Raw genomic sequence first — 26,208 nt, 5'->3', positions numbered from 1 at the left:
GTAAAGAAGCTAAGTGTCATTTCATAGCCTCAGCCTCTCAGCTGAGAAGCAGGGCACAGCTCACCCAGGCTAGGAAAACAGAGGCAAGTCCTGGAAAGCTGTCTGCTTTTAACCAAGAGTTACGGGCCATCAAGTGTCTTGGTTAAAAAATAAGTGTCAGGCAACCTTCTCGGTAGAGTGTGTGGGGGGATTATCAGAGTCTGGTAATGACTTCTGAGGGTCCCAAAGAGTGAAGTGATATTTACATAGCAAATCCAAGGAGGGGGATTGTGTGCAATATAGTTGGAGGTTGGGGGCAGGTTTTATGGGCTTGCCAAGCTCCAAGGGTCGTACAATGTGCATGTCAAGGACAAGAAATCAAAGCCGTGTGAAATGGTTGGAAGTGGTTCAGTTTGAGGTCATGTGTTTCTCAGCTCCTGTTGTGGAATTAGTGTGAGACCCAGAAGACTGTGGCCAAAGCTGTTATGGACCCATGGTCTCCATGGAATCATCCCTCATGCCTTCTGCTCTCTAATCACATCCCCACTCATGTCATCCTTGTTCTTCCAAGGCGAGGTTACTCGCACTGCACAGGGGCCGAGGAGAGCATGTCCTGCCAGGAAAAACCATCCCCAAGAGATGCTTTCCCCCTTGGCACTGTGTCCTGTATTTGCTCAGCAGCCCACATCCTGTTCTGCCCCAAACCTTGAGGCAGACTTCCCACAGGTTAATTTGAACTCCCCAAGATTAAAATCAAGCCCGTATTCAGGAAACACTTGGGAGTCCTCGAGGTTCACCGAGAAGGAAGTTGGAAATTGTTCACTTATGTCAGTGCGTTTGCAGTTGGGCAACAGCCAGATTGTTCAATAGCAATCAATCAAACACACCTAAGTTTTTTCCACAGATTAGCCATCGACTGTTAGCAAAAGCCCTCACTTCCTTTATATTGATTTATAGCAGCAGTAGAAATATACCACCCTAAAGGACACACCTCCTTTTAGCTAGGTAACTATAAATGTCCAGGATTTTCTATTCAATTGAGACGAACCCAGCAAAATGGGGATCTCCACAGTCATCCTTGAAATGTGTCTTTTATGGGGACAAGTTCTATCTACAGGTATTATGTTTAATTATTATATTCATTTCTCTCCTGCAGACCCAATCATGGCAAATTATATCTACTACTTTCCATTTCAAGGGAAGTTTTATATCAAAGAGTGGGTAGCCCTTTGCTGATAATTGTAATTGTTGCAGGTGTTCAGGAGGAATGGCTCTTTTTTGTTTTGTTTCTGGCTGAGAAATATAAATGGTTGTAGTTAGAAAAAGCCAGTCATTAAGTCAATATTTTCAGTAGTAAGTCATTCAGCTAATGGAATGATTGATTTGTCTTAGAAAAATCCCTGAAGTTTAGGAAAGGTGGATGTGTATTATTAAGAGGCCCTCAAACTTTGCAGCAATTGGTTAAACACACAATTTGTGTGCTATGAAAACGGGCAGAAAGGATTCCCACTGTAAATGCCCTTTATGTGGCTTCTTTCTACAGGTGTGTCTGGCTTGATGGCTAATATTTGCCTAGCAAAATCAGGTCAAGTAATTGAGCGCAGACAAGATCATTAGGATTCCAAGTTTGTCTTGGAATTCCAAGTTTGTCATGCACAGCTTTAAACACTTGAAGCCCAGTCACTCAAGCATAGCCGTATGTTCTTAGAGAGTCAGATGCTAAACGTGAGAGAGCCGTCGGTAGAGCACTCTGATTGCTGCATCTCAATGGCATTTTGCAGAGATACTAGAGGAACAAGTGATTCTCAGTTGATTCTCAGTTTGCCTATTCTGTCTCTCTCTTCCTCTCTCTCTGCCTCTGTCTCTCTCTCTTCTCTCTCTCTCTTTCTCTCTTATCTATTGTGTAGTTATTGTCACCTTTTCTCTCCCCTCTCCCTCTGTTTCTGTCTGTCTGTGTTTCTCTCTCTCTCTGTCTTTCTCTCTTTCCCATCTTTTGGGCAGATATCACCTTTTCTTCCTCCTCCTCCCTCTATTTCTGTCTCTGCCTTTCTCTCCCTGCCCCCCTCACCATATCTTCCTGTCTTTCTCATCTATCAGGCAGTTATTACCTTTCCTCCTTCCCTCCTCCCCTTTCTCTGTTTCTCTCTCCATCTCTCTTTCTCTTTATTGGGCGGCTATTATCACCTTTCTCTGGGTCTCTGTCTCTCTTTCTCTTCAACTATTGGGCAACTATTATCACCTTTCCTCTCTCTCTCTATCTGTTTCTCTTCATCTGTCAGGCAGCTATTATCACCTTCCCTCTCCCTCTCTTTTTCTCTCTCGCTCTTTCTCATCATCTATTGGGCAGCTCTTATCACCTTTCCTCCCTATTTCTCTCTCTCTCCCTTTGTTTCTATATTCTTTCTACCTTCCTTCCGTCCCTTTTTCTTTCTCTCCCTCTCTTTATTCATTTCTTTCTTCCTTCTTATCTTTTATCTTTCCTACTGCCATTTTTTTTCTTTTGTGTCACCGTTTGCTAGATCTATGAATTTCAGGATACAGGGTAAAAATCACCTAATTTTCAGATAACTTCCAGAACTCTCACTCTCCGCCTAGGCTCAGTGGGGGAAGCTTTGAAGATTAAGGTTCATTTGGGAGGTTGCTTTCATGAAAGCAGCACCCCCAAACCCAGCCCTCACACCCGGGTGGTAGGGAGCAGGCCCACGCGCTGTGATGAGCTTGTGGAGGGGCTGGGGGCCACCAGGCACAGGACCTCAGGGGAGTGGAGACTGGGCATCCTCATCCTGCCGCCATCAGAAGCATCTGAAACTGGGAGGCTGCGTCCTCAGCTCCAGCTCTTGTCAGTATCGAGTTCACCCTCCAGATTGTCTCTGAACCGTGACATGGAATTCGCATCAGCCGCTGTAGACAGGGAGTGAATTGCCTTGTCTTTAGCTACAAAGAAACAACAGGCAGCAGTGCTCTTGGATTGAGGACATTTGTAGTTTGCCCATGATGCTATGTGCATGCATATAGACAGACATGCACACATGTGCATGCATGCCTGTGTTTGCCATTCAGAGGTGGGAATTCATGCTCTCTGAAGTGGACCTGTATTCTCTTATTTAAATCTTCTAACATTCCTGAAGTTAGGAACAATTATTTCCACATTTCAGATGGGGAAACTGAGGCTCAGAAAGGTTATTGGCTTGTCCAAAGACAGCACTGGTGAGTGGCTGGGTTAGGGCTTGAATCCGGATCAAATTCACTAATATTCAGATGACAGCTCTGGCCTACTGGCCCTTGCTGCTCCTTGCAGGGAGCTGAGGTGATGAACTGAACCGTGACATCTAACTCAGTGCTTGGAGCCTGGCCACAGAGCTTTGCGCTGGAAGTACCGAGGCGGCAGGCACCTGTCAGCTCTGGTCTTCATGCAAACTCTTGAGAAAAACTCAGTATGCCCAGGTTTGTGCTGGGCAGGAAAGGCTGTGGTACCCACTGCTAGCCCCAGCAATGCCCCTCCTCTGCCACTTGCCCACTGTGGAGCCTCTTCGAGCCTCAGTTTACTCATTTATAAATGGAGGTTATGTTCCAACCCATGCAGTGTCTGGCACATGGACAGAGCCTCAGAACCATTTAGTGTTACTACTCTAGACATTTTCCTCATGTTTTATCCAAAAGCAGCTTCCTAAAAGTAACGTGAGCTCTTGGATTGGATCCTGCAACAGAAAATGAAAAACTGGTGAAATCCAGATAAAGCCTGGAGTAAACTTAGTAGGAAGGTACCAGTGTTTGTTTGTTAGCATGAGAATCACTTGAACTCAGGAGGCAGAGGTTGCAGTGAGCTGAGATTGTGCCACTGCACTCCAGCCTGGGTGACAGAGTGAGACTGTCTCAAAAAAAAAAAAAATTAATAAATCATTTTCCAGGAGTGATTCTTCTCCCTTCAGGCAATTTACCACCATTCCCACAATGGCAGCTGGAGTAATCTACAGCTATGTGGTTGATTCTTGGAAGACTACAAATTGGTCTCAATATGTGCAGAAGGGTCTATTCAAAATGTGTGGACATAGGAGAACCAGGAACAACTTCAATGTTGTGTTCCATGCTGTGGATGAGCCTTGTCAAAGCTCTGGCTGGATGAGTTTGACTGCCATGGGATTAGGCAGGATACCTGGGGCCTGGCAGTGGGAATTGCATGGTGTCATGTAGACTGTGTTTAAATGGCCGAGTTTTGAATGGAAGGCTCTCTCAGGCACATCTATCAACTCGTTCTTGAGTGTGCGAGCAGGGATGGCATGTCAGAAAAGAGGTGGGGACGTTCTGGTACAGAGTTCCCTAGTTTGCTATCTCTGTCGAAAGAATGTCCTGGTTTCTATTGCGAGTTTCTTCTTCATTTTCAGGGATGCATAGCCACATGGTTTCAGTGGCCTCCTTTCTAAGCCATCAATATGAAGCAGGGCAGCTGGGGAAGCCCATTGTGGAGCTCACATTCAGGCTGTTGAGGCAGGTGAAGAGGTTCTCTGACATACAGCAAGTCCTGTCACTGGCCTGTTGGTTCCATTAGAGAAATTCAAATCTCTGAACCATGATTGTCACTGCTATCAGGACCCACATTTACAAAGAATCTGAAGAGCCGGGTGTGGTGGCACATGCCTGTAGTTCTAGCTACTCCAGGGCTGGAGGCAGGAGGCTCGCTTGAACCCAGGAATTTGAATCCAACCTGGGCAATAGAGCAAGACTCTGTCTCTAAAAATAAAATAATAGTCTGATAATTTTGTCAAATGCCTTAATCCTCCTTTTACCAGGAAGTAAAAAGAAAAGGACTAATGAAAGAAAGTATGCTGGAATTGTTAATAAGAATTTAAACATAGCAGACCTTTTGTTATCACATAGATTTTGGTATATAAACATCATAAAAGACAAAAGAATACCATCACAGGTATTTGTTTTAGCAAAATAAGATGGTTGAAGTTCTTGTTGCAAAATATCATGTGATGAAATCCCTATCGAAGTGTGTAAGAGTACCGTATTTTATTTTTGTCCTTAGAATTATATCATTGACTCCTGGATTCTTGAATTTGAGAAATTCATCTAGGATATCATCATCTGAAGACTCATGGTCTGAGATTTCTGTTGTACAATCAATTCTACCATTATTAGTATCTGGAGTGCTATATCTTGTCTCTATGTTCCTCTTCTGGTTCATCTAATTATTGCAAAAACGTCTTTGTCAGTTTTCTTCTCTTTGCCATCACAAGTAGAAAATGAAAAAATTCAAATTCTTAACTGCATTCAATGAAAGCTAAAAGCAGACTATGAAGAAAGTGTCTCCAGTCTCAAAAAAAAATCTTCTTGAAAGATAATACAATACTTTGGGCATGGAAGAATTATGACTTATTTCACTAGTTCATCTTCTTTCTAGGCAACTTCACTATTCTACCATTTTCTTACTATTTAATAATTGATGAATAATGATGCAATACTTTCTTGGATGATAAAATAGTGAAATGTTTCAAGGTATAGGAAAAATAAAATCAAAAGCCAATAATGAACCTTGGATTTATAAAAGGATCTAATGGATCCATATGGTGATTACAAGATAGGACGACTTTTATCCTTTTTTTAAAAATGAATAAATATTCTCTCTGATCTTTGAAAGACCTCTAAAATATATAAAAGTTGTGAAATATCAACACTCACAAGTATAGTTAGAACTGCTCAAAAAGAAACTCAAAAGCTACAGTTGAGTCTGATGGACCTTGTCTGGCCTCACTGAATATAAAGATCCAGGTTCTAGATTTCCGTTTGCTTCAAGATAGAATAAAATGTTTTCAGGTTATGAGTCAGAAGGAACAGAATATCTGAAATTAACATATTTTATTCTTTAGGGGTCATCTGAGTGGCTGTTGTCAATGCCAGCTATACTCAAATTTCAGACTGGACAACCAGCTTAAGCTGTCTTCTCTTGTCCAGCCCTTCTTTCCAAGCATAAATTACATCCTGTCACCATAAGCTGTAGCGTTAGGCGCCTAGTAAAGAGACATGTGCTTCATTACATCTAAAATGATTGAGCTCCTCATATCCAATCCACTTGCTTTAATCTGCTATTGCAAAATTCATTTTGCAAGAACGTCGGGGACACACAAACCCAAGATTGAGCCACAGCGCCCTCTGGTGTGATTGTACGGTGAAGCGAAAGCCAATTTCTGTGACTTGTAGGAAATCATTTCTAAACAGTGTTTCTAAGACGAATTGGCGTTCTTTCCAGGTGGGTGGATCCCAAGGATTAGAGACTACGGTAAGACCTTTTCTTCACTCCTCTTCCCTGGCGGGGTTGGCCAGTTCTCCTCTGCTGCTGTTGGCTAGTTCAGGCTGAGCACAGCTGAGGTCACAGAGCAAACGCCCGCCTTGTCAAACGCAGGAATGCCGGGGGGGACAGGAGACGTGGGTGCCAAGACCTGGGGCATGTCCCAAGTGCACACTTGACCAATCCCAGCTGTCATTCTCCTTCCTCTTGCTCTCTGACTCTCAGTCATTTATCAGATGAGGTTAGCTTCAGTTTGGTGTGAGGAGAGATAGTTGGAAATAAAGGTCAGTACCTTTTTTTTTCTTTTTCTTTCTTTCTTTCTTTTCTTTTCTTTTTTTTTTTTTTTTTTTTTTTTTTTTTTTTTTTTTTTGAGACAGAGTCTTGCTCTGTCACCAGACTGGAGTGCAGTGGTGCAATCTCGGCTCACTGCAACCTCCGCCTCCTGTGTTCAAGCAATTCTCCTGCCTCAGCCTCCAGAGTAGCTGGGACTACAGGTGCACGCCACTACGCCCAGCTAATTTTTGTATTTTTAGTAGAGACGGGGTTTCACCATGTTGGCCAGGATGGTCTCGATCTCTTGACCTCGTGATCCACCCACCTCGGCCTCCCAAAGTGCTGGGATTACAGGCATGAGCCACTGCGCCCGGCCTACCTTTTCTTTTCGCTAATAATGACAGGTATCTTGAAGATAACTAACATCTACCAAGCACTTGTTATATACCCTGCATAAAATGATTTTCATGTATGAAATGAATTGATATATTTAAAAAAATACTTAAAATACCACCTGGCACACAATAAATGCTCAACTAATGCACATAATGAGTGCTATTATCATGAAATCTTCCCAAGAACACTTTGAGGTAAGTAATACGATTATACCCATTTTGCAGATGGGAAAACCAGGGCACAGTTAGCTAATTTGTCAATATTTCTATGTCTAAGATCATGTGTCTGGTGAGTAGCAGGGCAGAGATTTGAGCCTAGGATGGGTGTCTCCTCCTACCCCTGCCCTGGTCTTTGACTTTGGCTAAATGTCGCTGCCTCTCCAGTGAGAATGTGCAGAACTTTGTGCCCAAGTTTGATTTTTCAGGGTCTTTTATGTGTTCATTTAGAATGACTCTGCTCCTGGGCCCTTGGCCCTGTTGAGATCAGTCTCTCCCCTTCCAGGACATGACTTGAGAGATCCAGAAATGGCCTGGGAAAGGCAGCTTTCTGACCAACACCCAGCAAGGGTGAGGCTGAGGCAGGGAGACCGAGCACTCTCCTGGAGGGACCATTCACAGGGTGACCAGGAGGGGGCACATTGCCCCGCTGCACCTCTAGGTTCATCTCTGATCCAGAAGAGGTGCAGATGGCATAGAAGGTAGGGTGTTTTGCTCGTAAGAGGGGCCCTTCTGAATAAGGCCTCAGGTCTGAACAGGCATCTCATGGATTATGTCCCTGAGACTGGGGAGGGACAGAGCATGGGAAGTCCGGAATGTACTTTGGGGATGCCCTGAAGATGGTCCAGCTGGCCTTTCCTCCTTCTGGGAGGAAAAGCAACCTGCCCCCTCCCTTTGCATCCCATTCCAGCCTGTCACTCTGTGACCACCAGTTTCTCATAATCTCAAACTCACCATTGAAAAGCCACACCCAGGATCTGGCTCCTACTGTCAGAACGGTGGGCTGCACCCCTCGGGACCTGTGCCTATTTTCCTCACACCATCAATACACCTTACCCCAGTGGGTGGTCTAGTGGCATCATGTCGGGCAGGAACATGGCGCTTATTGACTTCCCAGCATGGCCAGCTCTAAGGTGGGAAGCAGGCTCTCTCAGCCCCTCCCAGGAGAGGAGCCTGGAAAGTAGGTCGAGGCTTGCTCTTGGACTTGATCCTGATGGGACTGGAGAGTGTACTGAAGCATTTTGAGCAAGGAATTGAATTAAATACATTTGTACTTTGTAAAGATAAAACTTGAAAACCACCTGGAGACCAATGAATCCTCTTAGCATAGAAATGGGCGCAGAGCAAGCACTCCATCAATGCTGATTGAATCAATGAATGTGGATGGACTAGAGAAAGGAAGAGCAGACATTGAGGATTCAGCTGGGAGGAGGCCAGGTTCAAGGGGATGAAGGCTTATCCCAGTGAAATGGCAGTGGGAATGACACGGAAATAATGACCTTGGTGATGTTAGATGTAGGATGTGAGGAGAAGGAGGAGTCAAATATGATGCCCTCATTCCCAGCATGGTTGATATGGAGCATGATGACATCCTTAATTCAAATGGAGGGAGGAGGCTGTGTTGAGTTTGGGATGATGTGGGGGGTAGGATGGCCGGGAGGCCACTGAAAATGCTGGTCTACAGCTCAGGGCTGGGCTGTCAGGGCTGAGTCAGGACCAGAGAGGTGGATTTGGGGGTCTTCTAGAAAGTTCTCAGTACATGAGTTTCTCCAGGGGGGAAATACAGAATGAGAAGAAAGCAAAGAGAGAACATGGAAGAACAGGGATGCTTAAGATCCTGCTGGCAGAAGGATTGTAAATAGGCAGGGTGGTGAGAGGAAGAAGCCGGAGTGAGGAGAGTAGGGATGCAAGTCAAGGGGGCTGAGAGCACCAACATAAAGGCTTCTCGCTGTGTCACTGCAGGTCTGCCTCTGAGGCTGGTGAATGGAGGTGACTGGTGTCAGGGCCGGGTGGAGGTCCTGTACCAAGGCTAATGGGGCACTGTGTGTGATGACAGCTGGGACGCCCAGGATGCAGATGTTGTCTGCAGGCAGCTTGGCTGTGGCTATTCCATGTCAGCCCTGGGCGGGGCCCACTTTGGTCAGGGCTTGGGAAACATTCTCTTGGGTGACTTGCATTGCTTGAGAAGGGAGCCCTACCTGTCAAGCCGTCCTCACAGCGGATGGTACAACCACGAATGTGGCCACAGGGAAGATGCTGGTGTTGTGTGCTCAGGTAGTGTGGGTATCACCTTGCTCTGTGTATCTGCAACTCTGAGTCAATATTACCACACATGAGCATGTGTGTGTACATATGTGTGTGCTCTACAGCTTACCTGCTTTGCAGTAAGTCATGTCTTAATTGATATTGGAGGGCAGGTGGTACTGGCCCTTTTCGTAGACAATGAAGGTCAAGGGATCATCGGCCTGTCCTTCTAAAGCTGGACATGATGGAGGCAGGCTTCAGTCTCAGCCCTCAAGAGCCTGCTGATGCAATCACCTCATGGACTAGTTCTGATGAACAGCATCACGACCATCCCTGGCCTGAGATACCAAATCAATATCTTCCTAAGTGGCAGTTTCTCCTCAATTTAAAGGCTGAGGAGGATGGGGGAACTGCTGGTCCTTAAGACGCCAATGTATACCAACATCAAATTGAGGAGTAACCCAAGGCATTCTCTTTATTGGGAATTAAATGACAAATAAAAGATACTTAAGATCCTCAATGGAAAACAGAACTTCTCCTGGACCCAACCCAGCAATTCCCAGTGCTGATTTCCTTTGTTCACATAGTGCCAGGATGTGTGCAGACACCAAGGGATCCTTTGATCCACAGAGAAACCTCCAAGGACACTGGCCAATGGTGTGCTCCCCAAAGAGGAGTTTCGGATTAAACTGTCCACTTCTAGAGGAACTGTGGCATTTGCTGTGCGGAATGGACTGAGCCCATGCCACCATGCATGGGATGTGCCCTTGATAATCCAACCACTAAGTAGGACTGGGTTCCCCAAGGGGGCATGGTCCTATATGCAGCCACTTTGTGAGTGGTTTAGTTTTGCATTCTGGAAAGGTTGGTTTTCTTTGGAAACCACCTTTTTTTCTAGTTGAGCCATGTTCTCAGGAATATTTCAGTGATGGTGAATATTTGTCATTTGAGGGTGTGTTTGAGCCATAGAAACAGCCAGGTGTTATTTGTCATCCAATCTTGTGACTAGGATGGGGCTGTGAATGGACTGTGTGACTTTTTGAATAGAGGCTGTGGCAGCAGAGGAGGTGGAGGGAGGGTAACAAGAGCAAAGGATGCTCATGGGACATCCTAGCCCAGCCTGGGGCCATTATAGTGACAGTGGGATTAGCACATGGTTGGCTTTTAGCAATGGAGGCTGCACTTAGGCCCTGTGCTTCCAGCCCTTGCTTGAGAGCTGAGGAAACCATGGACCAACCCTCCCCAAGTGAGGGCTACCATCAATGAGTTCTTCCTTTCTCCACCCTGCAGGTTCTCTGATTCCCTCGGAGGCGAGCCTGGAGACAGCAATAGTAGAAGGTAATGTCCACTATGGGGGATCCCTGTGGGCTCATTTCCCCACTGCACCCCTAGGTTCATCTCTGATCCAGAAGAGGTGCAGAGGGTATAGAATGTAGGGTGCTGGCGTCGTGTGCTCAGGTAGTGTGGATATCACCTTGCACTGTGTATGTGCAACTCTGATTCAATATCACCACACATGAGCACATGTTTGTACACGTGTGTGCTCTATTGTTCACTTGCTTTGCTGTAAGTGATGTCTTAATTGATGTTGGAGGGCAGGTGGTACCGCCCCTTTTCATAGACAAAGAAGGTGAAGGGATCATCTGCCTGTCCTTCTGAAGCTGGATGTGGTGGAGGCAGGCTTCAGTCTCAGCCCCTCAGAGCCTGCTGATGCAATCACCTCATGGACTAGTTCTGATGAGCAGCATCACGACCACTCCTGACCTGGGATGTCAAATAAATATCTTCCTAGAGGGCAGTTTCTCCTCTTTTAAAGGCTGAGGAGGATGGGGGAACTGCTGGTCCTTAAGACATAATTGTATACCAACATCAAATTGAGTAACCCAAGGCATTCTCTTTGTTGGGAATTAAATAACAAATAAAAGATACTTAACATCCTCAATGGAAGAGAGAACTTCTCCTAGACCCAACCCAGCAAATCTCAGTGCTGATTTCCTTTGTTCACATAGTGCCAGGATGTGTGTGGACACCAAGAGGTTTTTTTAATTCATGAAGAAAACTGCAAGGACATTGTCCCATGGTGTGTTCCCCAAAGAGGAGTTTCTGGTGAAACTGTCTACTTCTAGAGCAACTCTGGCATTCAGTGTGGGCTGGACTGAACCCAGGCTATCATGCCTGGGGTGTGCCCTTGATAATCCAACCACCAAGTGGGACTGGGCTCCCCAAGGGGACATCGTCCTCCATGCAGCCACTTTTTTGACTGGTTTAGTTTTGCATTCTGGAATGGTTGGTTTTCTTTGGAAACCACCTTTCTTTCTTGTTGCACCACCTTCTCAGGAATATTTCAGTGATGGTGAATATTTGTCATTTGAGGGTGTGTTTGAGCTATAGAAACAGCCAGGTGTCATTTGACGTCGAATCTTGTGACTAGGATGGGGCTGTGCATGGACTGTGTGACTTGTTGAATAGAGGCTGTGGCAGCAGAAGAGGTTGGGGGAGGGTAAGTAAAGTAGAGCAAATGATGCTCATGCGGCGTCTTAGCCCCGCCTGGAGCCAGTACAGTGACAGAGCGATTGGCACATGGTTGGCTTTTAGCAGTGGAGGTTGCCCTTAGGCCCTGTGCTTCCAGCCCTTGCTTCAGAGCTGAGGAAGCCATGGACCAACCCTCCCCAAGCAAGGGCTACCATCAATGATCTCTTCCTTTCTCCACCCTGCAGCTTCTCCGTTTCCCTGGGAGGCGCCCCTGGAGTCAACTGTAGCAGACGGTAACATCTACTATGGGGAATCCCTGTGGGCTCATTACCCCACTGTACCCCTAGGTTCATCTCTGATTCAGACAAGGTGCAGAGGGCATAGAAAGTAGTATGCTGGTGACGTGTGCTCAGGTAGTGTGGATGTCACATGACACTGTGTATGTGCAACTTTGAGTCAATATCACCACACATGAGCTCGTGTGTGTACATATGAGCGTGCTGTATAGTTTACTTGCCTTGATGTAAGTCATGTCTTAATTGATATTGGAGGGCAGGTGGTACCACCCCTTTTTGTAGATAGTGCAGGTCAATGGATCATCTGCCTGTCTTTCTGAAGCTGGAAGTGGTGGAGGCAGGCTTCAGTCTCAGCCCCCCAGAGACTGCTGATGCAATCACCGCATGGACTGGTTCTGATGAGCAGCATCACGACCACCCCCTAGCCTAGGATACCAAATATATATCTTCCTAAGTGGCAGTTTCTTCTCCTTTAAAGGCTGAGGAGGATGGAGGAACTGCTGGTCCTTAAGACATAAATGTATACCAACATCAAATTGAGGAGTGAACCAAAGCATTCTCTTTATTTGGAATTAAATGACAAATAAAAGCTACTTAATATCCTCAATGGAAAAGAGAACTTCTCCTGGACCCAACTCAGCAAATCCTAGTGTTGATTTCCTTTGTTGGCGTAGTGCCAGGAAGTGTGTGGCCACCAAGGGGTCCTTTAGTTCCCAAAGAAACCTTCAAGGACACTGTCCCATGGCGTGTTCCCCAAAGAGGAATTTGTGGTTAGAATGTTCACTTCTAGAGCAACTCTGGCATTTGCTGTGTGGACTGGACTAAGCCCATGCCACCATGCATGGGATGTGCCCTTGATAATCCAACCACCAAGTGGGACTGGACTCCCCAAGGGGGCAACGTCCTCCATGCAGCCACTTTGTGAGTGATTTATTTTGGCATTCTGAAAAGGTTGGTATTCCTTCGAAACCACCTTTCTTTATAGTTGAACCATCTTATCAGGAGTATTTCAGTGATGGTGAATATTTGCATTTGAGGCTGTGTTTGAGCTATAGATACAGCCAGATGTCACTGACATCGGATCTTGTGACTAGGATGGGGCTATGAGTGGACTGGGTGATTTTTTGAATAGAGGCTGTGGCAGCAGACGAGGTAGGGGGAGGGTAACAAGAGCAAAGGATGCTGGTGTGGCATCCTAGCCCAGCCTGGGGCCATTTCAGTGACGGAGCGATTGGCACATAGTTGGCTTTTAGCAATGGAGGGTGCCCTTAGGCCCTGGCTTCCAGTTCTTGCTTGAGAGCTGAGGAAGCCATGGACCAGCCCTCCCCAAGCAAGGGCTACCATCAATGAGCTCTTCCTTTTCCACCCTCTAGCTTCACTGATTCCCTCGGAGGTGCCCTTGGATACAACCGTAGCAGAAGGTAATGTCTACTATGGGGGATCCCTGTGGGCTCATTACCCAACTGCACCCCTAGGTTCATCTCTGATCCAGAAGTGATGCAGAAGCCATAGAAGGTAGGGTGCTGGCGTCATGTGCCTTGCTCTGTGTATCTGCAACTCTGAGTCAGTATCACCACACATGAGCACATGTTCGTACACATGTGTGTGCTCTGCAGTTTACTTGCTTTGCTATAAGTCACGTCTTAACTGATGTTGGAGGGTACGTGGTACCACATATTTTCATAGACAATGAAGGTCATTCTGAAGTTGGACGTGGTGGAGGCAGGCTTCAGTCTCAGCCCCTCAGAGCCTGCTGATGCAATCACCTCATGAACTAGTTCTGATGAGCAGCATCACGACCACCCCTGGCCTGGGATACCAAATATATATCTACCTAAGTGGCAGTTTCTTTTTTTAAAAAATTTGAGGAGGGTGGAGGAACTGCTGGTTCTTAAGACATAAATGTATACCAACATCAAATTGAGGAGTGAACCATAGCATTCTCTTTATTGGGAATTAAATGACAAATAAAAGATACTTAACATCCTCAGTGGAGAGGAGAACTTCTCCTAGACCCAACCCAGCAAATCCCAGTGCTGATTTCTTTTGTTCACATAGTGCCAGGATGTGTGCAGACACCAAGGGGTTTTTTAATCCACAAAGAAACCTGCAAGGACACTGTCCCATGGTGTGCTCCCCAAAGAGGAATTTCTGGTGAAACTGTCTACTTCAAGAGCAACTCTGGCATTCAGTGTTTGGGCTGGACTGAACCCAGGCTACCATGCCTGGGGTGTGCCCTTGATAATCCAACTACCAAGTGAGACTGGGCTCCCCAAGGGGGCATGGTCCTCCATGCAGCCACTTTGTGATGGTTTAGTTTTGCATTCTGGAATGGTTGGTTTTCTTTCAAAACCACCTTTCTTTCTTGTGGAACCACCTGCTCAGGAATATTTCAGTGATGGTGAATATTTGTCATTTGAGGGTGTGTCTGAGCTATAGAAACAGCCAGATGTCTTTTGACATTCAATCTTGTGACTAGGATGGGGCTGTGAATAGACTGGGTGACTTGTTGAATAGAGGCTGTGGCAGCAGAAGAGGTTGGGGGAGGGTAAGTAGAGCAAAGGATGCTTGTGCGTCATGTTAGCCCAGCCTAGGGCCAGTACAGTGATACAGCGATTGGTACAGGGTTGGCTTTTAGCAATGGAGGTTGCCCTTAGGATCTGTGTTTCCAGCGCTTGCTTCAGAGCTGAGGAAGCCATGGACCAACCCTCCCCAAGCAAGGGCTACCATCAATGAGCTCTTCCTTTCTCCACCCTGCAGGTTCTCCGTTTCCCTTGGAGTTGACCCTGGAGTCAACTGTAGCAGAAGGTAAAGTCTACTATGGGAGATCCCTATGGGCTCATTACCCCTCTGTACTCCTAGATTCATCTCTGATCCAGATGAGGTGCAGGGGGCATACAAAGTAGTGTGCTGGCGTCAGGTGCTCAGGTAGTGTGGATATCACCTTGTGCTGTGTATGTGCAACTCTGAGTCCATATCACCACTCATGAGCACATGTTTGTACACGTGTGTGTGCTCTGCATTTTACTTGCTTTGCTGTAAGTGGTGTCTTAATTGATGTTGGAGTGTAAGTGGTACCGCCCCTTTTCATAGACAATGAAGGCCAAGAGACCATCTGCATGTCCTTCTGAAGCTGTATGTGGTGGAGGTAGGCTTCAGTCTCAGCCCGTCAGAGCCTGCTGATGCAATCACTTCAGCAGCATCATGACCTGACCTGGGATACTAAATATATATCTTCCTAAGTGGCAGTTTCTCCCTTTTTAAAATTTGAGGAGGGTGGGAGAACTCTTGGGACTTAAGACATAAATGTATATCAACATCAAATTGAGGAGGGAACCCAGGCATTCTCTTTACTGGAAATTAAGTGACAAATAAAAGATACTTAACATGCTCAATGGAAAAGAGAACTTCTCCTGGACCCAACCCAGAAAGAAACCTACAAGGACGCTGTCCCATGGCGTGATCCCCAAAGAGGAGTTTCTGGTTAAACTGTCTACTTCAAGAGCAACTCTGGCATTTGGAGTGTGGGCTGGACTGAGCCCATGCTGCCATGCCTGGGATATGCCCTTGGTAATCCAACCACCAAGTGGGACTGGGCTCCCCAAGGGGGCATCGTCCTCCATGCAGCCATTTTGTGAATGGTTTAGTTTTGCATTCTGGAAAGGTTGGTTTTCTTTGGAAACCACCTTTTTTCTAGTTGAACCACCTTCTCAGGAATATTTCAGTGCTGGTGAATATTTGTCATTTGAGAGTGTGTTTGAGCCATAGAAACTGCCAGATGTCTTTTGACATTCAATCTTGTGACTAGCATGGGGTTGTGAATGGACTGGGTGACTTTTTGAATACAGGCTGTGGCAGCAGAGGAGATGGGGGTAGGGTAATAAGAGTAAAGGATGCTCATGTGGCATCCTAGCCCAGTCTGGGGCCAGTACAATTCCAAAGCGATTGGCACATGGTTGGCTTTTAGCAATGGATGGTGCCCTTAGGCCCTGTGCTTCCAGCCCTTGCTTCAGAGCTGAGCAAGCCCTGGACCAACCCTCCCTAAGCGAGGGTTACAATCAATGAGCTCTTCCTTTCTCCACCCTGCAGGTTCTCTGATTCCCTCGGAGTCGACCCTGGAGTCAACTGTAGCAGATGGTAACGTCTACTATGGGGAATCCCTATGGGCTCATTACCCCCCTGTACCCCTAAGTTCATCTCTGATTCAGATGAGGTGCAGAGGGCATAGAAAGTAGGGTGCTTAGCTCCCAAGAGGGGCCCTTCCACATAAGGCCTCAGGTCTGAACAGGTATATCTTGCATCGATCTTGTCTGAGACTGAGGAGGAATCAATTTGAAGACGCATCTCCAAGGAGTTCTCAGTGGAGCCTTTTGTTCTGTCTCTAGAGCTTCTGTTATCTTTGCTTGTTGCTCACTCCTGTGTTCCTCACCCAGCTGCGCTCATCCCTTGCCAGCCTAGAGTTCTGGATCTCTGGCTACAGGGCCTTGAGAGTCAGGTGCCTACCTGCTAATGTAGCCAAATTGCTAGGACAGCATCCTTGCCCTTGCCCTTTCTTTAAGCCTATATTATGCCACCCTTGTTTCTTCTTAACAGAGAGAAATCACAATCCTTCAGCTCATGGGCATCAGAGCTCATGTACTTCCCCCTTGGGTATCTCCAGTGAGAAATCTGGGAGACATAGTCAATACATCCTGGGATTCTGGCAGCCTGGGCTTTGGGAAGGGAAGTCACTTCCCATTTCCCATGGGAAAACTTGGCCCTAGGAGAAGCTCAAGGACAACATTCTCACCAAGGCCTCTGCCCTGCCCAGGGTTGGCATGCAGTTGGGAATGCTGATGGTACATGCATCGGGCCCTCCTGTTCCTCAGGCCATCTTCTTTCTTCTCTCTCTGGCCCATGAGGTGAGGCCTGACTTAACCTCTTTCTCTTTCCTATGATGAAGGACACAGAAGACACTAGAAATAAGGGTGAGACTGGCTTTATTCTGACTTAGCCATGTCCGTTCCCAAGATTCCCACATTTTCTTATTTGCAGCAGCTTTAAGAGGAGAGTCTGTTCCTTCCTCTTGAGTGGTTTCCCCTGAGGTCCCTGTTACATGTTAAGGACCACACCTTGGCCTGACAAGCCCTTTGGTATAACTGGTCCAGCCAGGGATGGGAGTGAGGGAGCGGAGGGATTTGGCTGATCTGCCTGTCACACAGGACTGCAGATAGGACTTACCTGGAGTTGCTCTTATCAGGAACTCCAGTATCAAGTGGGAGTCACATTTCTTCTAGATCTGGAGACCTCATGTAGCAGCCCAGTGGAGACCTCAGACAGAAGCTGAGTGCTGTGGCTGCAGTGGGTTAAGGGTAACTCTCAGATCACTTCCTCTCCAAGCCTCAGCACTCAGTCAGCTCCTGTAGGTGCCCTGGACAAATTCCAGGGCTCTGGAGCAATTCAAAAACAGAGATTCCAAGCCAGTATCTTACTTAAAGGGGAATATTAGAAGCATTTCCACTAATGTGAAAAACAAGGCAAGTATGGCCTCCATCCCCACTGCTGTTCAATGTTGTACTGGAGATAGTAGCCAATGCAATGAGAGAAGAGAAATCAATTAGAGGCCTAAGAATGGGAAAAGTTATTTTTGCATCCCTCTTCTAGAGTTCTGTATAGGTTACATGTAGGCACATCAGAATCAGAGTGAATATGTTGGTACAGAAATATTTCTTCCACAAGCAGCCCTTTAGAATTGGAGAGCTCAATGCTAGACAGGTTTCTTGACTTTCCCAAATTTACACAGCAAGACAATATCCAGATCAGGAGTGATGGCCCCTCAGCAGATCCTAGTTTACTTTCAGCCCGTGAGTGTCTTCAGAGGAGACCTAACTTTATATTTCCTGTTTTTTTTTGGCGGGGGGGGGGTTGTTTTTCATCTTCTACAATTGGCAAAAGCAGAGACTACCATTACAAATACCGAGTCTACTGTTGTGACAGGTAATGAGTAATTTTGGATCCCTTTCTGTAGGTCATGATGCCGACTATATCTACTGGCTTTACTGTTACTCAAGAAAAATTTTAGGGAATGGGATGGGAGGGAATGTTGTGAGTACACAGTGACCTTCTGGATCCCAGAGGTCAGCTAGAGTGAAGCTTCCTTCATTGCCCATGTTCCTGGAGGTAGGGAGAAATCAGTCAGAGTATGGTGTCTCCAAGAGCTTGTGTGCTTTGGAAGCAGAGACCAGTGGGATCAGTCTCCAGTCCAGAGTGACAGCCGAGCTCCCCCATCTCCACAGCTCTGTGCTGACCCCAGCCATCCTGGCCCTGAGGAAGGCTATAAGGCCAGGAATATCACGTGAAAAATGTGCTCCAAACCAACCTTAGAGCTGCAGATACACATCAGAGCTTCTCCCAGGACATCCTGATGTTATCGTGCTGCCCTTCAGTGTGGGGTGTTGTGTGTCCTCTGTCTGAGGGAATCAGGCAGAGCCCATGGTCTGCTTAGAGAAGGGTCATGTGTATCTCTAGGTCCCCTCCAGGATGCAGATCAGGAGGAGCCTTTTATTCTGCTCCAGCTGAAGCTCTAAGGCTTGGGTTTGGGCCAAGCAGTCACTGTCCTCTTCCCCATGAAGAACTCTAACCTTAAGGCATGTTAGAGCCCAGCCCAGTTAGAGATTCTCTCAAAAATATCTGCCTATGTGGAAGACCCTGAATGCCCTGCAGGCCCTGAGACCTTGTGCCTCAGTAGGAATGTGCAAGAGAAATTCTGTGCCTTCCTCTAGGATCTGATTCTGGTTTGGCCTTGAGGCTGGTGAATGGAGATGGCAGGTGTCAGGGCCGAGTGGAGATCCTATACCGAGGCTCCTGGGGCACCGTGTGTGATGACAGCTGGGACACCAATGATGCTAACGTGGTCTGCCGGCAGCTGGGTTGTGGCTGGGCCATGTCAGCTCCAGGAAATGCCCGGTTTGGCCAGGGCTCCGGACCCATTGTCCTGGATGACGTGCACTGCTCAGGGCACGAGTCCTACCTGTGGAGCTGCCCCCACAATGGCTGGCTCTCCCATAACTGTGGCCATGGTGAAGATGCTGTTGTTATCTGCTCAGGTAGGCATCAAAGATCTCTGGAGAGTCGGGTGTGGTGGCTCATGCCTTTAATCCCCGCACTTTGGGAGGATGAGGTAGGCAGATTGCTTGAGCTCAGGCGTTCAAGACCAGCTCTGGGCAAGATGGCAAACCCCATCTCTTTTAAAAAAAGAAAATCACTTGGGCCCATTCTGGGGACAGACTGTATTCAGAGAATATAGTAACAAACAGGTTTCTCACTCCAGGGCCCCCACCCAAGTCTTTCCTGGTTATCCGGTGGCTCTGGAGTTTAGTTGGGGCAACTGGCCTGTGGGTACAATGCCACCATCAGCACAAATCCCCAAGCTGTGAGCAGTGCCCCAACATTGGTTTGGAGGTGACTGAGGCACCAGTGTTCAGACACAGGGTCCAGCATGCTGACATCAGAAAGGATGAGCTTTTTATTCTGCTCCAGGAACATTCACATAATTCATACCCCCGTTTTCCCCGAGGCTCCTTCTCAGGGACAGCACGTTTTGGGGATCTGGTTGGTGAAGCCTCCCCTCCCCTTGAACACTGTATTACCTCGAGTGCTGTCAGCCGCTGACCCAGAGGGAAGGATGCAATTGTAAATAGTTCACTTATGATTGCTGTGAAGAGAGGCAGGGAAGTGGGGTAAGGGTGAGAGGATGGCAGTGAGTCACAAATGGTGGGCTCACGAGCGAGCTCAGCATAGGGAGCAGGGGGGACCTCCCAGAGTATCACCAGGAATCCACGTCAAACCTCAGACTCGTTGCAGCTCAAGGGGGGAGAGTTAGAGTCTTCATCTACTCATTGCTTAGGGTGGCTGTTTGCTGCTCCCTGGGTGTTAATACCGAGGTTGTTGTGGCCGGTCCCAGGCACCAAAGTGACCTTCATATCCCTGGACAGTGAGCCGCAGGCACAGAGAAGGCAATGCCGGGGACTATGGGGTCCCTGTGGGACCGAAGGCTTCATGGTGGTCACTGGCAGGGCCCACTTGGTGGGCATGTGATGGGCATCAGCTCAGGGTGTGGATACTCCAAGTCACTTCAACCTTAACTCTAGTTGGAGTCGCTGAGTGTTTGGTGTCTAATGTTGCTATTTTTTTTTATTATTATACTTTAGGTTTTAGGGTACATGTGCACAATGTGCAGGTTTGTTACATACGTATCCATGTGCCATGTTGTTTTGCTGCACCCATTAACTCGTCATTTAGCATTAGGTATATCTCCTAATGCTGTCCCTCCCCCCTCCCCCCACCCCACAACAGTCCCTGGAGTGTGATGTTCCCCTTCCTGCTATTTTTTTTCTCATAGCTGCCCAGCCTCAGTCAAAACTCAGGCCAGGTGAGTCCCCAGAATCCTTCCTCGGGATACCCCTTCTCTTTCTGCTCAGTTACCCCTTCCCCACTCCACAGAGCCCTCCTGCTGCTCTGCAGATACTCTGGGGCATATTATTTCCCCCCCAAGTCTGTAACTGAGACCCTAGCATGGGGCTTCTTAACCACACATACGATTCAGCTTCTGCCTTCTCTTCAGTCCATCTCAGCTTTCATCACACAGTTCCATGCTGTCCCAATGGACAACTCTTACAGGTTCAGAAAGAAGCCTGCTGTTTAATGAGCTTCGGCCCCTTTATATTCAGGGCTGACACAACCTTTCTGAGAATTGAGGGTGAGACCCTCTAATGTTCTGTTGAAGGCAAGGTCAGTACAGGCCTGATACCCCCATCTCTCACTACTTGAAAGACCCCCAGATTCTGCAGGGCCACGTCTGCATTCAAAAGAGGCAGAGGCCATGCTGAGGGGAGAGAGAGGCTAAGAAATGTTTCTGGTGCCTTCACTTACTGGGAAGCCTGATTTCCCCTGGGGCGGACCCCTAGTACCCCGAATGTTTTAGCTGCAAGTGTCAAGTCTTGGCAGTGGTGTCAGATGAGCCAGTCAGTCCATACATCAGTGGACGGCGGGGGATGGGGGTAGTGAAGGTTTCCTAACTGAGAATAGATCATCCCTATCTCAGAGAGAGATGGAAGGGCCTGCATGGTGTCCTTTGTCCCTGAATGAGTTCCCTGGGCAGGAGACCTGGGCAGGCACATGGGGAGCAAGTGGCCAGACCTTCGAGTAGAATTATTTTCTCAGTGCTTGCCTGGTCCAGAGAACTGCTTGTTTTTTACCTTTTTCCCTTCAAGTCCAATTGTATCCTTTCTCTTTGTTGCTGTTTACAGAAAGTTGGCCTGTCAGGATATCACCTGTACCCACAGAAGGTAAAGAATCCTCTCAACACTCCCTGGGGCTCACTTTCTACCTCTGGATACACTTTGGATTTCATAGTTCACTTATGATTGCCATGAAGAGAGGGGGGGAGGTGGGCTAAGGGTGGGAGGATGGCAGCAGGTGATAAACAGTTGGCTCAAGAGTCAGCTCGGCACTGGAAACAAGAGCAGGACCTCCCAGAAGGTCATTAGGAATCATTAGGCTCATGATAGGATGAGGCTCAAGATGGGCCCCTTGCTTTTTCATGTTTCTGTGGGTTGGGTAGGGAGGAAGCTGGAGTCTCTGAAGACCCAGAACTAGATGTGATGTTGGAGGGTGGGGGGTGCTGGTGACCTGTCTCCTATGGGATCCTGTTCCAAGTGGTCAGGAAAGATCCTTATCTATGTGCTCAGGAAGAGCCCTGGGGGTCTCCCTGATCCTACGGGGACCTCATCCCTGCCATCTCTGGTACTTTGCCAGCCAGATCCCAGACAGGACCATGCTCCTGAATAAGGGAGGGATCTGGGCCTGCCATCTGGAGCTGAGCAGCTCCATGCTCTGTGTACCCAACTGGGGAGTGGGGTATCCATTCCTATCACCTCCACTGGGGTCACAGGTGCTTCCCCAAAAGTTGAGCATCCATAGACCTGGGCAGAGTAGGCCATCAGTGCTACTTTCACTGTGATGAAGCCTAATCTCTGTTCATATGCAAAGGTGACTGCCTGCCTAGGTGACTTAGTTCATTAGGAAGTGCCCTGAGTGTGGAACTTGCCTTAGATCCTTGACCTGATGACAGGGATGGATGAAGGGTTCTTGTTTTCCCCTGTAGGACCTGAATCCAGTTTGTCCCTGAGGCTGGTGAATGGAGGTGACAGGTGTCGAGGCCGAGTGGAGGTCCTATACCGAGGCTCCTGGGGCACCGTGTGTGATGACAGCTGGGACACCAATGATGCCAATGTGGTCTGCAGGCAGCTGGGCTGTGGCTGGGCGACATCAGCCCCAGGAAATGCCCGGTTTGGTCAGGGCTCAGGACCCATTGTCCTGGATGACGTGCGCTGCTCAGGACACGAGTCCTACCTGTGGAGCTGCCCCCACAATGGCTGGCTCTCCCACAACTGTGGCCATCATGAAGACGCTGGTGTCATCTGCTCAGGTGGGCCTTCAAGACCTTGGGCTCCCTCTCTTGGGGTGGAGTTTGCTCCAAAAGAAACTCCTAATTACATTCTTATCTCCTCACTCAAAGCTTCTTCTATGTTTCCTATATTTCTGAAGACTTGTTAGCTCTCTGCTAAGAATCCGTATGTATTCACTGCCTAGTGTTCCTGTGGTTACTTAGGACAGGGGACCAAACTCAAACAACCCAGACTTTATCCCCTTCCCGAGGCAGTGCAAGGAAGAGGCAGAAGAGAAAAGTGCTGGCTCCCCAGGGCTCCATTTCTCCCCAGCTGGGTAGCACTGGGTGAGGGTATCATGGACACAGGACAGACAGCAATGCAGGGGAGGAATCCTCTCACTGCAAGGAACTCTGAACTAAAGATGCTTGTCTGGAAGTGGGTTCTCATCTGAGACCCAGTGATGAGGTCTGGAAATAGAGGCTCAAGGGTTAGGAGTGCACATGGGTGTCTGATTGTATCAGGCCTGGTTGGATGGGGTTGGAGTCCTTGACCTCAGGTCCTCTCAGAACGCTGCTGAGCATTGCCTGTGCCCCAGGTCTGGTGTGAGGAGGGCAGCCCCTATGAGGCCAGCCAGCCATGGCCTTGTTATTGCCTGTGATCGGGGCTTGAAGACGGCACAAGGGATTTTGGCTGGAGTGGCTTCCTCAGCCTTGCTGACTCCAGAATGCCTAAGACGTGCAAGGGAGAGGGTTGGTTTAGGCCAACCGGGTTACCCTGGGCAGACACAAAGTTGATCACCTCAGAGCTGGCAATAGTGGACAGGACCTGCCTCGAGTCCTTACACGGTGCATCTCTGTGGGGTGTGCATGGCAATATCCCTCCCTGTGTGATAGGAACCAGGATGGACTGAGTGTCAGACTCGCCCATTTCTTTCCCTCCTCATTCCAGTTTTGCCGACTTCTGTGTAATGTTCCTGATCTGACCTTCTCTTCTCTTTCTCATAGTTTCCCAGTCCCGGCCGACACCCAGTCCAGGTAGGTCCCCAGTGTCCTTCCTCAAAATGTCCCTTCTCTTTCTGCCCAATCACCCCTTCCCCACTCCACAGAGCTCTCCTGTTTCACTGCGTGGATACTGTGGGGCATATTATTTCCACCCCCAACACCGGCTGTGTAACTGAGACCCCAGCACAGCACTTTATAAACACACACAGGATTCAGGAGGCTTCTGTCTTCTTTTCAACCCCTCTCAGCTTTCATGAAACAGTTTCATACTGTCCCAGTGGGCAGCCCCTACAGGTTCAGGAAGTGGCTCCATGTTTAATGAACTTTGGTCCTTTTATATTCAGGACTCACATATAGTTTCTGAAAATTGTGGGTGTCACCCTCTGACCTGTTCAAGGCATCATCAGGGCAGGCTCGATGCCCCCATCCATCACTGCTGGAAACATTCTGAGATTATGATGGGCCACATTTGTATTCAGAAGAGGCAGAGTTTGTGCTTGGGCAGGGAAAGGGATAATAAAGGTTTGTGGTGTCTCTGCTTAGCCAGAAACCTGATTCCTGATTGTCCCCTGGGCAGCCCCTGGTTCCCCTAGCATTTTAGCTGCCAGTGTCCAAGCCTCAGCAATGGCATGTGATGTCCTAGTCAGTCCATGCATCAGAAGATGTGGGATGGCATGGTGGGGAGCATCCCCTAACAGAGAGAAAGATACCCCAGGATTAGAGAAGTGGAGGGCTCAGTCTGGTCTCCAGCAGGACCTTTGTCCCTGGATGAGTTCACAGCAGAGGAGACCTGGGCAGACACATGGGAAGCAAATGGCAGGAACAAGAAGTGGAATTGTTGCCAGGTTGATTCCCCCTCCCAGAGATCCTTTTATTCTGTGCCTTTTCTCTTCAAGTCTAATTCTGTCTTTCCCTTTTGTTGCAATTCACAGATACTTGGCTGACCTCACATGCATCAACAGCAGGTAAATAATCCTCTCACCCCTCCCTAGGGCTCACTATCTCTGGACATATTTTGTGTTTGAAACTGATAGGATGAGGCTTGACGTGGTCTTCTCTGTTTTCATGTCCCTGTGGGTCACGTGGGAGGAAGGTGGAATCTCTGGGGAGCCAGCCCTGGGTCTGATGTTTGAGGATGGAGGATGCTGGTGACCTGTCTCCCATGGAATCCTGTCCCAAGTGTTCAGGAAAGATTCTCATCCAGGTGCTCAGGACGAGCACTGGAGGGCTCCTTAATGCTACTGGGACCTCATTCCTGGCCCTCAGGCCATGGGATCCAGTCCTCTGAAGAGCGGGTGAAAGTGCTGGTCCCTGCACCTGTGTGGCCAAGGCCTTGCCATCACTGGCAATTTGCCAGAAGGCAGAGAGGACCATGCAGGTGCCAATAAGCTCCTGAATATGGAGGGGGTCTAGACCTTCCATTTGTAGCTGTGTAGCTCCATCATGTGTGCACCCAGAGTGGGGAGTGGGGTGTCCATTCCTGTCCCCTCCTCTGGGGTCATACATGCTTACCCATAACTTGAGCTTTTATAGACTTGAGTAGAATAGGGCATCACTTTTTCCACTATGACAAAGCTTAACCTTTGGGTGCAGTCATCTTCAATGGTGACTGTGTGCCCTGGTGACTTTGGCGCTTGTATTCAAACTTGACTACTTTGCCCACTGCCCTGAGTGTTGTCCATGCCTTTTCCTTCACCTCATAATGGAGATGGATGAAAAGTTCTTGTGTTCCCCTGTAGGATCTGAATCCAGTTTGGCCCTGAGGCTGGTGAATGGAGGTGACAGGTGTCAGGGCCGAGTGGAGGTCCTATACCGAGGCTCCTGGGGCACCGTGTGTGATGACAGCTGGGACACCAGTGATGCCAATGTGGTCTGCAGGCAGCTGGGCTGTGGCTGGGCCACATCAGCCCCAGGAAATGCCCGGTTTGGTCAGGGCTCAGGACCCATTGTCCTGGATGACGTGCACTGCTCAGGGAATGAGTCCTACCTGTGGAACTGTCCTCACAACGGCTGGTTCTCCCACAACTGTGGCCATGGTGAAGACGCTGGTGTCATCTGCTCAGGTGGGTCTCCAGCAATTTGGGTTTCCTCTCTTGGGGTAGATTTTGCTCAGGAAGGTCTTATTATGTTCTAATATCATGCAGAGCTTTTTCAACCTTTCCTATATTTCTGATATCTCCTTAGCTCTCTCCTAGGAAACCGCATGAGCCTTCACCACATTGCCAGGTTTTGAGGAGGTCAGAGAGGACAATGGGCCAAAGTGAAATAAGGGTCACACCTTTGTTCCCCTACCGAGGCTGCGCAAGCAGAGGGAGAAGAAGAAAAAGCCAGGTCTTTGCCTTTAATGTGGCTGGAAAGGAATAGCTGGGGCCAGGTTGTTCATGAAGATAGAGGTTGATTTGGGTCGTGGCTTTGCAGGCTGCATAGGAGCATGGTGCAGACATCTGCTCGGCTTCTGCTGAGGACCTCAGGCTGCTTGTACTGCTGGCAGAAGGGGATGGGGAGCTGGCCTGGGCAGAGGTCACATGGCGGGGGAGGAAGCAAGAGAGAGCAAGAGGGAGGGCCCAGACTCTTTTCAACCACCAGCTCTTTCTAGGAACTAAGAGAAGAACTTCCCCCTGACCAGGGAGGGCACTAAGTTATTCATGAAGTGTTGGCTTCCATGACCCAGACATGGCACATCCAGCCTCACCTCTATACTTGAGGATCCAATCCCAACATGAGTCTTGGATGGGACAAACATCCAATCTATAGCATGCTGGCTCCCCAGCGTTCTACCTTTCCCCTACTGAAAGGTTTAGGTGAGGATGAGGTGGATGCAGCACATATAGG

The 26,208-nt window shown here is 48.2% G+C and overlaps 1 protein-coding gene across 1 annotated transcript in view; it reads left to right on the top strand.

Annotated features, from left to right (window-relative positions):
- The first annotated feature begins 1,035 nt into the window (after positions 1-1,035).
- The window catches only part of DMBT1 (deleted in malignant brain tumors 1), a 63,371-nt gene continuing 38,198 nt past the window's right edge, over positions 1,036-26,208 (top strand). The window contains 13 exon segments of the mRNA XM_063624018.1: positions 1,036-1,096; positions 6,230-6,259; positions 10,468-10,515; positions 11,895-11,942; positions 14,706-14,753; positions 16,035-16,082; positions 18,707-19,030; positions 20,326-20,355; positions 21,233-21,271; positions 22,090-22,413; positions 23,380-23,409; positions 24,309-24,341; positions 25,116-25,439. Of these exon segments, the coding sequence (XP_063480088.1) occupies positions 1,036-1,096; positions 6,230-6,259; positions 10,468-10,515; positions 11,895-11,942; positions 14,706-14,753; positions 16,035-16,082; positions 18,707-19,030; positions 20,326-20,355; positions 21,233-21,271; positions 22,090-22,413; positions 23,380-23,409; positions 24,309-24,341; positions 25,116-25,439 (1,387 nt within the window).

Source organism: Symphalangus syndactylus, chromosome 2 (genome assembly GCF_028878055.3).
Source record: "Symphalangus syndactylus isolate Jambi chromosome 2, NHGRI_mSymSyn1-v2.1_pri, whole genome shotgun sequence".
Classification (NCBI taxonomy): Eukaryota; Metazoa; Chordata; class Mammalia; order Primates; family Hylobatidae; genus Symphalangus; species Symphalangus syndactylus.
This window is presented reverse-complemented; position numbering and strand designations above follow the sequence as displayed.